Source organism: Passer domesticus, chromosome 20 (genome assembly GCF_036417665.1).
Source record: "Passer domesticus isolate bPasDom1 chromosome 20, bPasDom1.hap1, whole genome shotgun sequence".
Classification (NCBI taxonomy): Eukaryota; Metazoa; Chordata; class Aves; order Passeriformes; family Passeridae; genus Passer; species Passer domesticus.
The window spans coordinates 4,652,968-4,665,020 of NC_087493.1; the positions used below are offsets into that span (position 1 = coordinate 4,652,968).

A 12,053-nucleotide genomic window follows, 5' to 3' on the forward strand; every position below is an offset into this window, starting at 1 on the left:
TCCACATCACAACTAATAAGGGGTGGGATTAAGAGACAGATAGTCTAGTTCACAGTTCAGAAGCACCTTTGATCTACCACAGACACAAAATCCATTGTATTTTGGAGGTGTTAATGCTCTCAGAATGCTGCAGGCTGTGTGACTGGTGCAGCAGGTGCACTAGGTACCTTTGCTAGATTTTCAGTGTATGGAAGGCAGAATGCACAGGTGTTTTTCCCATGATACCAGAAGGAGATAATGGAAAATGTGTGTCTGTACATTCATGTATTTAAAGAGTTACCACAATCCTCTGCCACTCTGTAAGAGGTAGCAAAAATCAGCCCCAGCAATCTAAAGGTACCTTGGAAGGTTCGGAACACAAATTGAGTAGAAAGGTGTAAGTGGGGTTGGGCAATGTTGGCTGCTGCTGTGTGTGTCATCCTGTGTTCAGAGCAGGGCTTTGGGCCTGTGCAGCTGCAACACGGAATATAAAAGAGTTGCAGATAAAAGGTTGGATATAGAGTACAAATTGGGTTAAACCCTGTTGCCCTGTTGTTGTGTGCTTGATGCTGTGGCAAGTTTGTGGGTTTAATGAGGTGCTCGGCCTGAGCAACTAGTTAATGAACAAAAGAACTTCAAAATTTGCTATTGAAGAATGCAAATTAAATGATACATTGGACAGGTCACTGCCATGTTTGTGGCAAGACCAGTGTTGGGTTTTACCTTGCTCAGATGTATAAGCAAGGGACTGAAAGAAATTAACATATAAACAGACTGATTTTCTAATGATATCCTGAAATCCTGAAGCTGTCTCGATCTAGCAATGAAAAGAAGGCTGGCTGTAAGAAATACAAGATATTTGTGTGCCTTGGGCTGACTTTCAGTTTGTACTGCTTTTGCTTATGAAACTGATACCCTGAATTCAAGTGGTGGCATTGGAAACCCAACTGTGCAACTGGTTTTTGTTGATTTTCAGCTCATTGTAGGCTCTGACAAATGAGACAACCAGAGGGAATACAAAGCAGATGGAGCCCATCTCTTTTCCTAGTGCTCCAGAGAACTGTGGAACCAGAGAACAGAGAACGTGGATGGGCAAAACGGTGACGGTGGGTCCGTGTGTGGTCTGTGTTTGCTTTACACGGGCGCTGGCTGGGTGAGGGTGAGCCGTAAGAGGGGTTTAACGGGCGAGGAGGCAAAGCACGGCCAGAGATGAGAGTCAGTGGCCAGAGGAGCTGCTTGGTGCCGGTGGCGGAGGGAGCGTCTCCCGAGGGGACACCGGGGGCTCTGATTTGGACGGGGAATGAAGACCCTCGTGGGGAGCACCTCGCTCGGGCCCGGGGGCTCCCTCGGGTCGACCTCCGGGAGAGACCCCGGCCACGGGCCCAGCGACTCCAGTGTGGGGAGAGGGTGGATCCCGGGCAGGGCCGGCTGAGGGAGCGGCGGTGTCAGGACCGCGAGCTGGGGCGGGGGGCGCGCCGGGTGCCGGCGGAGGGGAAAGAGGCAAGCGAAGCATAAAGGAGTGGTGCCTACGGTCGGTGCCGGGTTCGGATTCGGCCTGGGGGCCGGTGTCGGATGTGGGGCCGGCGGTCGGTGCCGGTTTCGGGTTCGGTGCCGGGCGCGGGGCTGGCGGGGCCGCCCCGTCGCGGCGGCTCCCTCACGGCCGCGGCGGGCGCGCCCCCTGGCGGCGGCGGCGGGCGCGGCGGTCACGTGAGGCGCTCGGGGCCTGGTGCCGCTTCCCCCAGTCAGCGCGGAGCGGCCGAGGCGCAGGCGGGGAACAAGATGGCGGCCGGCGGCGATCCGGAGCGGGGCGCCGGCGATTCGCGTTGAGCCGCGGCCCGCTCGGCCCGGCCCCCCCCCCGCCCCGGCCCCGCGCCCTCCGCGGGGCGCGGAGCTTGCCCGTAGCCGCCTGTCCGGATTCCGAGCGCCCTCCCGAGCCGCCCTTCCCCTCCCTTCCCCCTCGGCCAGCGCCCAGCGATGCGGGGCCGGCGCGGCAGGCCGCCCAAGCAGCAGCAGCCGGCGGCGGCCGCCGCTCCGGCGAGCGCCCCGGCCCCGGCAGGCCCCATCGGCGGGCTGCGCTCCCGGCAGCGCGGCAGCAGCCGCGGCAGGTGGGCGGCCGCGGCCCAGGCGGAGACGGCGGGGCCCAAGCAGAAGGGAGCCGGCGCTGCCCAGGCCTCGTCGCCCGCCGCCGCCGCCGCCTCGCCCAGGGGGGGCGGCAAGAGGAAGGCGGGCGGCGGCGGCAGCAGCACCCCCGGTGGGGGAGGCAGCGGCGGTAAGGGCAGGGGCAGGGCCGGGGCGGCAGGAGCAGGGGGAGGAGGAGGCGCAGGAGGCAGCTGCAACAGCCAAGGCAGGGCTGCCTCGTCCAGGAGGAGCATCAGCAAAGTGGTGTACGACGATCATGAGAGCGAGGAGGAGGAGGAGGAGAGCATGGTGTCCGAGGAGGAGGACGAGGGAGACCCCGAGGATAACCAGGACTCCGAGGAGGAAGAAGAGGAGGAGATAATGGAGGAGGAGGACGACGACGACTCCGACTACCCCGAAGAGATGGAGGATGAAGACGACGCCAGTTATTGCACTGAGAGCAGCTTCAGGAGCCACAGCACCTACAGCAGCACCCCAGGTAGAGAGCCCGTGGGCGAACTCGAGCAAGTCGAGGGCACCCCGCATGCTCCCTCTAGGTTGGCAAGCACGGTCCGCACTCCCAGGCGAGGATGCGAGGGATGCCCGCAAGCGCTCCCAGGGAGAGGGGCATGCAGACAGCCACTGGCAAGCCCGGGGACGCGGGGAGCGTTGGAAGATGCTCACAAACGCGTGCACGGAGAGGAGCGGGGAGGGCACTTGCTGGAACAAGGGGATGCTTTGCAAATATTCATGGGGAACCTGGTGACCGCAGAAATGCGCGATCCGCCAGGGTGTTGCAAACAATGTCAAAAGTGTTGTGGAGCATTCGCTTTAAATTTAAAAACAAGGGAAATGAGAGGCATGCTTTGCAAAGAGGTCTTTTCAGTTAAATACAGGAAAGGCTGGCTTGTGCTTGCAAATACAACTTGATGTTGAAAGGAAAGGAAGCACATGTAGGTTGAAGTGGCTTAAAAAACCAAAAAACGATAAACACCGAGAATTTTCAGGCTCTTGAGGTCAGAGCTATAACTGGATCCAGCATCTACTGGCTTTAAGACAAAAGTAGCTTTCCAAGGAGGGAAATGAGGTGCATTGTTCAAAATGGAGATTGCATTGTTATAGTTTGGGGAAAAGTGCACAGGGCCTCATTGCAAGGATGTAAACCTAGTCTGAGTTCAACACAAAGATTAAAAGGTGGAGGTTGAGTCAGAGGTCTTGCATTTAAATACTGCGTTTATCTTAAGATATGGCAACCTTTAAAATTCATGTTGGGGTTAAAATTCATTAAACATAATTTTTTTTTTCATTCTAGTGGAAAATTTGGAAAATTTTTGAGGCCTTTATTTCTGTTTGTCCTTAATTGGATCATTCACCAAGCTTCAAAAATTCTTTTATTTAAACTTAAGCACTTTGGATTTATTTGAACTCATTCCAGAATGGAATTCAAGCTTAGAATATTTTATTTTTCTTTTCTTTTTTTTTTTTTATATATTTTTTTTAATTTTAAGTCTCTGAACCAGGAGAGTAGTTCAGCTCATAGGTGATTTGGGCTACAGGGTGGCAGACTCTGCTGTTGTTCCAGTATTTGGCCGGTTTGGAAGGGGGGAGGAACAGGTTGTTGGTGTGAATGCATTGCATCTTAATTAAAAAAAGAATGTAGTTCCGAGTAGTTAGCTGATGACTTTTTAAAAGGGGGAAGTACTGGCTGGTAAAGGTGTAATTTGTTTTTATTTTGGTGAGTTAATGATATCAGCTCATTCTGTGACTTCATAATAGTACTTTAAAAAGCTCTGTATGTTTCTCTCTGTATATTTTTTAAACTTATATCCATATGCTTCAGAACCTAAATGAATCAAAATAAGTACATACATTACTAAATTTATTTAAAGACAGTTTTTAGAAGATGTTAGCTTACCTGTTGCAGGAATGTCCTGCAATCTAATTGAAATTTTTTGGATAAAGATTGAGATCTGACTTCACAGAAGGAAAGCTCTAAAATACTCTCTTGACTTTTAACTCTCCATTTTCTTCTTAGTTGCGATAACTTTAATTTTTATTACTTTTTTGGGAGAGCTTATGTCAGAGAAATAATATTTTTATGATTTTAACTGACTAGGTCAGGATAATATTTTTAACATGAGAATCCAGGTTTAAAATGAGTTGTGCAGAGAATGGGTGTATGCCATTTTTCAAATGTGCTAAGTGTTTTGGCAAATCAGAAGATAGCTCTCTGTGCATTGTTGTACAAGCATAGACAGGTTTTGTGTGGTATTTAGGTCTATCAGAAACCATTTTGATAATTTATATGTTTATTTCTCACTTGGTCAGGATGCCTTCAGTTAACTTTCTTAAGAGAAGTGTAAGTGTAAGCATTTTTATCCTTAGGTTCTTTGCTCTATAGCGAGTTTTCTGAGAGTAAAAAGTTTGTGTTGTGATTTTGGCAGTGTGCTGGTGGTTCTCATTAGTTCGGTGCTTGCCTGAAGCTCTCCCTCCCTCCTTCCCTCTCTCCCAGGCACGCTGGTGCCCTTCTGCGAGCAAAGCAGAAAGTTTTCATTCAGGCAGCTCAGTCCTGCCTCATCCTGACAAACACCTGCTCTGGGAGGGTGGCACTGCTGGAAATGTGGCTCCTGGCACAGCCCACAGGAGATCCCGAGAGCAGCAGTGCCAGGCAGGGTTTGTTCTCAGGATCTGTGTCTGGCCGCTGCAGAGAGGAGGCAGAGCAGGGCAGGGCAGGGCTGGAGTTGTGTCTCCGGTGTTCCTGCAGGGCTCCAAGGCTGCTGGACTCGGTGCCCCCTGAGCTGGAGTTGTCCTTAGCTGTGTTCAGATCCAGGGGGGTTGTTTTATCCTGTACTGCAGCCAGGCAAAGTGTGACACAGTGACAGAGCTCCTGTGCTGGGCTGGAGGGCTCCAGGAGCTTCACCTCGCTTGGCTTGAACTGGCTCCTGACAGAATTGTGCAGGTTTTTACCAGAAGAGATGATGAGCAGTTCTCCCCTTACCCTCCAGCCACTTCCAGGATGCACTCTTAGGGGCTGAAGAGTGTTTTTGAGAGCTGGGTATTGAATAATTGCCATCACAGTCAAACTCTCCTGCCAAGCAAGCTTTTACACCTAAATCACATCCCACTTAAATGGGGGATGCACTTGCTACAGTTTTTTCTAACTTACATACAATTATGAAATAAAAGATCACAGAGCAATATCTCTGGCCAAGAAAGCCTCAGGTTTTGTGCTCTGGTGGGAAGCTTATGATTTATCTTGAACTTAGATGTAGGAGTACTTTCTACTATAATATGGTAGTAAATTAATATTATTATAATATTATTAAACTATTTAAAGAAGCAGAGTCTTAAAAAAGATAAAATGCCTAATATACCACTTAGTCATGGTACAGTAAAAACATACTGTGTGAATAACAATTATTTCTTTTTATTCTGCTGGATATACTTTTGGTAGAGGGGTTTTGTATGTGTAATGTCCCTTCCCCCTCACCCCTTTGCATCCCCGGAGTGTGGATGAACTGTTGGGACAGGTGTCCTGTATAACTTGTATCACTAAACTTTTTTGCCATTCCCTGTCCAATGTAAAGTCCACTTGCAGCTTGTCACTGTTGCATTTTAGTTACTAAGTATTTTTAATATGTTGCAGAATTTTAAGAGAAGAGTTTAATCGGGATGCCTAGAAGCCCTTCATTTTTTGTTTATTGATTTTTCTTCATCAGAAAACTAGTTTTAGGAAGAGCTATAAATCTAGATTTCAGCTGAGATCATCAGTCTGTCAAACAAGCAAATACACAGCACTGAAGTTGGGAGACAAAATATTTATCTTAAAATACAAGAAATAATAATTTAGTTGGTTTTTGCTTGTCTGAGCATTTGCAGGCATTGACCATTGCTTCCGTTAACCAGTTACTTCACAGGGTGCTTTTATCATCAGAGTGAAAGAATTTAGCTGGGAACCAGGTGCTGCATTTGGTGTGTCTGTAGTAATTTTTTATCTGCACATGCTCTTGAAGAATTGAAGTGGAGACGCTGAGATACAACATTTAGATATGCAGCCTCCTTTGTGTGCCGTGGGAGGAGATTTACCAGCCTCCCAAACATCCTCCCCGGGTACCCTCTGCTCCAAACTAAACCTGCCATGCTCTTGTTTTACCATTTAGCGATCTGCACTTTGTTTTCTGCTCTGGAGGGAAGGATCACTTGTTTGTCATGCCAGTCCTGGAAAATGTAGGAGATGATTCTTAACAAAGAAATCGTGTAGAAGGCCAAAGGAGTAAATCTGGGGCTGATCCTGCTGTATTGACTTGTAAATTGGCAGCTTATCTGAAGAGAGCTTTGTCAGTCATCTCAGAAGCTCTGAGCAGCAAATACCTCGCCCTTACCAAAGTATGTGTCTTGTAAAAGATACTGTGCTGCAATGACTTTATTGGGCAAACTTTTTTGGTAGATCTGCAGTAAAATTCTGTAAGTGCTCATTGTGTTACGTAGAACAGGTGTAAGGTGAATAAAGATGGGTTTTAGTAGGTTGGGGCTGGCTCTCAGGGCTCACTAACTTACTAAATTTGTTACTGCTTATCCTTAGTGTGTCCCAAGAAATTGTTTTAACTGTTCCTGAGAATAATTTTGCTTGTGCTGCCAGTAGTTTTGTTGTTTTGTTTTTTTTTCCTTTGCCTGGGTTCTAGGCACAAAAGGGTTGTGCCTCTGAGTCCTTCTCAGACTGATCTCACCTGCTGCTTGTCTTGCATTTGCATTAGTTATCCAAATGTTAAAATTATTCCTTAGAACATGGGGGGGTTTGTATTCCTGGCTCCTGAGGGAGTGCTGATGGCCATAATGTTGGGAAATTAAATTTTTAAAGGTGAAAGCAGTTCAAAACCCTAGTTGGATTTAAAAGTGTACGCTGACAGGTGTGCAAACTGAAAAAGAAGCAGCCAAAAGTTTTACAATTTTAAAAGAACATAAAGACCTACTTTTGTAGAAGGCAAGGCAGGAGTCAAACTTCACTCGGGAACAGTGTGAGAATTTGTGTGATGTGAGTGCAGTCAGGATCTAGTCTAATAACCAATGATTTTTTCATTTGTGGTTCAACTTCCAAAGCTTTTTTGGTTCTTGGAATGCCTCATTTTTAATGTTTGTTTAGTTTTTAAGTTTTATTTATGGCTGGATTTTTCTTTTCTTCAGATTAAATAAATAAATTTGGGTTAGGTGTGATTACTGCAGAGTAATATTCAAATTGGAGTTGCACCTACAAGTAGTTACAAATGCATCTTATTATTTTAGAAAATCTGGAAGAGACTGTTTGACTGTGAATATTAGAAACATGATAATCATGTTGGCATTTTTAAAAGGGAAGAAAGTGTTTTGTGAAAGTCACAGCCTTTAATTTCAGCCCATCCCAAGAAAAAATATTTAGACTTTTCTATTTTGGCACTACTTTTCATAATATATTCTTATTTTATGTTGGACTCATTCATTTTACTGCTGTTTTTTCTTTGGTGGAAGCTGAGCAAATGTTCTCCCAAGAGGTTGACTTTTAATTAAAGAACCAGTTTGGATATTGCTGTGGCAAACAAGCAGCTCTATCCAGTTTCTGCATTCTGCTGTGAGAGGAAGGAAAGAACTCCAAAAGAAGGTTCTCTTACACATTGTCATCAACTGTTTTCAGTTCTCTCAGTGATACCCAACAAAAGCTCGTGTGTTGCTGTACAGTCCCATTTGAAACGTGCCTGGTGCAAAGCAGAAATATGGGACAGTAAGTGTGTGTTTATTAAAACCAAACCAAAATAGGAGGGAGTTTGAGGGCAGGAAAAAGGCAAAGTTTCCAGAAGGAAGGAAAACGTTGGAGAGGGCATCTTCTCTAAGGAGTTCCCGTGCTCCAGGACATTGTATATAACTGGCAGCTGGTCTTTATGTTGAGAAGTTTTTGCAGTGACTCACGTTCTGGAAAACAAAACCAGCCCAGTTCTACTTTACTAAAGATGGACTTTCATGTAAGAGTGGTGTGGTTTGACTTGGCTTGTGGAACTTGAAGCCAACATTTAAATATGTTTTGGGGGGAAGTTGAAAGTTTTTTCTGTGGTCAGTTAGTGGAGTGTGACTGGAGGGGTGGGGGTTTGTTCTGTATTTTCCCTCCTGTGACAGGTTGCTGAAGTATCTGAAACTCCTTGGTCTCTCTTCTCTCCCCAGTGCTCCTACCAAGCTTGTTCTCTCCATGGCAGCTGTGAGCAGCAGCTCTGAGCTGGAGAGCCCAAGTGCTGAGAACTGATGAGGAAGGGAAAGTTCTGAGAAAAGTGAAATGGGACCAGTTGTGAGCTTTCAAACCAAGAGAGACTGGAAGCAGGGTTTATTTTTTAGGTCAGACCAATGCAGCCACCACTCTGTCCCTGTTTAAACAAGACAGTGGTTCTGGCAGAATATTTGTTCTGTAGGATGTCCATCCACCAGTCCAGTACCTGAAATATGTTGGCCTGAAAGGGAGGGATGTTTAATGTCAGTGAGACAAGGCAAAACTGGATTTTTGTGATTTTTGTTAGCCTGCATGTGTATGGTGATTGAATACAACTAAAGCTGAAGAGCATGAAACTGTATTCTGGACACTGATGCCTATAGTTAATTCAGATACTCTGTTTACATAAACCAGCAGATGTGTTAAACATGGTTAAAGCAGTTTTAAATCTGTATTCACCTGTGGTAAAGAGTAGATGTGACTTTCCCTTTTCTTCTGTCAGTCTGTGAATGAAAGTGGTGACAAGGTTTTTGGTCCTTTTAAACTCTTTCATTTCTGAATTCTGAAAGGGTCAGCATTTGAACCAAGTAGGTTGAATACAAGCAAATAAAAAAATTAAACCAGTGGTTTGGGTTTTTAAAGCAAATTCTGATTTTGGGTGTTTAGACTGTTACTTGAGTAACTTTGTTTTATTTCAAATATCATTAGTGTGTTTGTTTAAATATTTGTAATAGAAATTATTTTAGTAGATTATCCTAAGTATAGACTATAATTATCAGTATCTGATAATTGTAATGTGCCATGGAAATAGAATTGTTTACTCTTTAATCTTAATTACAGACAGCTCTTCAACTAGAGAATTCAAAATAGGGACAGGTAACCACTGCAGACTGCTTCAGCACTCGGGGAGAGACCACCAGTGAAGGACTTGACATTTAAAAGAAGCTTGTGCTAGATAGAAATCTAGTGCTCAGACACTCCAGGGGATCTGGATCCTGTCAATATTCCAGCTGTGGCAGCAGGAGGCTATTGGCAAATCAAATTTTTTCCACCAAATAAAGCTATGGAATTTGAGTGGTGTAGAAGTGGACATTTTCTGCCTTTGTATTGCCTCAAACTTGGAGGTGAAATTTGATTCAGAGACTTAGTTAACATGCAGAAACAATCTCAGAAGTATCTAATTTGCATATAATAAAACTTGAGTATGTTTTGGGAAACTTCAGTGTGGGTAAATTGACAGTAGATTTCTTGAATTCAGAGTAGTTACATGAAAATTCAGTTTCAAGTCTGGTCAGTCAGGTGGTGGTGCTTGAAGGAGAAGTAACCTGCCAGTGCACCTGCTCTGCAATCCTCTTGGTGGTTTTGGGGTTAAACAAAGTAGTGCATACTGCAATTTCTGTTTGAAACAAAATTTCCCTGAGGGGGCCCAAATCCTTGACAAATGACAACAAGTTTAAAAAAAAAAAAAAAGGTTGTCAAATCCTAGTAACTCTTAAATAATTCAAACTAAAGTGTTTGAAGTGGCCAGAGTTCTTTTTGGGGCTGTGGGTTTTTTGTGTCTGTCACTGAATGTCAAATTTAAATATTGACCCACTTGCCTCATGAGAAAGAAGATTGTCTTTGAAAGTGAAAGCTTGAAAAATTGTATCTGTTTATTGTAGGGAGACATTTTTGAACGTTTGAGGGCTTTTTTGTTTTGTGTGTGTTTGAGGCACAGTTGGGTAAACATGGACTGTGGTCTTCCAAAACCCTCACCCAGGAGGTGGAGCTGCTCCAAAGCAGGGTGAGCTGTGTGGGTTGTCAGCACACTGAAAAATCAGCACTAAAATACCAACATTTCAGCTCAAAAAATAGACTTGTAGCACTTTGACATCATTATATATTCCATTGACCTGCACTTTTAATTTCAGTAGAGCAGCCACTTGCAATGTTTCAAGATTTATGAGCACCTTGGCAGAGAATGTCCATCCTTTTCACTGGAGATTATTAGATTGCTTGGGTTTGGGCTTTTGAGGTTTTTTTTAAAGGGGTCTGAGTGTTTCTTAAGTTCACAGTTGATGTATTGGTCAGTAATACATTTAAGTACAAATTGCTGGGAATTTCTGAATATCCAAATCACACTTTGTGACTCTCTTCTCAACTTCAAATTCTCTTCCTCCCCAGTACAGAGAATATTAATAAAAAATTGAAAGTGAAATTGGAAAGAAAAAAAGCTAGCATAGAAAGATTTTAAATGCTGTGCCATCAAGTAATTTGAGAAAAATACAGTTTCTTTCTAAAATATTCTGCATCTTTGAATACTTGCCTTTTTTAGCTCTAGAAAGCAGTTTATATTTAGTTGAGAATTGTTCAGAGCAGTTCAGTGTCCAAAAAGAGAAATTATTTGAGCTCGAGTGGTTTGGATTGTGGATGGGGAGTGTTGAGGTGCACAATATCATAATGTGCTGCAACTGTGAGGCCTAACACAAATGAAGCACACATTTTATAATCCAGTCTGCTTTTCCTATTGTCTTTTTTGTTATTGCTTTTGAAATTTCTATTCTTTGTAGCAAAGCAAACATGAGAATGCACAAATTGCTTTAAGTAGGAGATGGAATGGTGTGACTAATGCAGCCACAGGTTGCATTGTGCTTGCACCAAAGTACAATTCTTTATTATGTTATTATGACACATTTATGTCCTGATAACACATTTCTTCTAGATCTGTAATAGTACCAATGTGCTTCCTTTGTAAGAGGAAGTGTTAGAGATTAACTTTTTCAGAACATATCAGGAATGCCTTGTTTTAAAGTTCTTTTTTTTTAATTCTATTACTTTCATGTGACAAATAAACAAGTGGCTTGAAGTTGCACCAGTAGATGTTTAGATTATATATGAGGAAACTTTGTTTTGCTGAAGGGTTGGAAAGCACTGGAACAGGCTGCTCAGGAAACAGGTGTAGGTCACTGCCCCTGGAGGTGTCCTGAAATGTGTGGATGTGGCACTTGAGGACATGGTGCTGGGGCTGAGGTGGTTGGGCTGGATCTTGAAGATGTTTCCAACTTTAATGGTTCTGTGATTCCATACCGTGCTTATCTCGTGGGAAAGAGACATCAGCAAAATTGGTGTTTGGAGTCCATTTTTTTCAGGCAGTGGTATTCACTCTGGTTTATCTTTGTCTAAAATTACTGGGGGGATTGTCACTTCTCATTAGTTCAGGCAAAGCAGGGTTAATGTCCTTGCTGCTCTCTTTCTTGAAGGGCTGTTCCGTGGCATTACTGTGTGTCAGACACATTTTTCTGCTCCAGAAAGAGTCCTGGTTGATAGCTCTGCTGGCTTTTGTGAGTCTGGACTCTGGGAGGGCCATCAGTGATGTCAGAGTATCTGTTCTGTGGTGTGTCCTGCATGGCCAGCTGAGACTGCAGTGCTGAAGGAGCTTCAGGACCCCAAAGCAGTTTATTGTGTGAGCAAGTCTTCCTTTGCTTTGGGGTCTTTTAGTTAAACCAGCTGTGGCTTATGCCCATATGATTTTGGATCATGTTGATAGAAAAATTGAGTTAATCTAGAGAACACTTGCGTTGTGCCTGGCTGTGAAACTCCTTTGTTTTTGTGTGTTTGCCATGATTAAACATTTTCCACTGATTAGTGCAGAGGCATGTTGGAAGACAGTCATAGAAGCATTCCTTCACTTTCCACAGTCAGAACTCAAACTTGGAAAGTTATTTTTATCCACAGATGAGGTTGACCTGTT

At 44.4% G+C, this 12,053-nt stretch overlaps 1 protein-coding gene across 9 annotated transcripts in view; it reads left to right on the forward strand.

The window, feature by feature from the left end:
* The first annotated feature begins 1,736 nt into the window (after nt 1-1,736).
* BPTF (bromodomain PHD finger transcription factor) overlaps nt 1,737-12,053 on the forward strand; it is a 52,971-nt gene continuing 42,654 nt past the window's right edge. For 7 of the 9 annotated variants that reach the window (XM_064395228.1, XM_064395229.1, XM_064395231.1 and 4 more), the window contains exon 1: nt 1,737-2,596. In XM_064395228.1, coding sequence (XP_064251298.1) covers nt 1,954-2,596 — 643 coding nt within the window. In that variant the 5' untranslated portion in view covers nt 1,737-1,953. The remainder of the gene's footprint in view (nt 2,597-12,053) is intronic. The other 2 variants (XM_064395227.1, XM_064395234.1) reach the window with 2 other exon arrangements.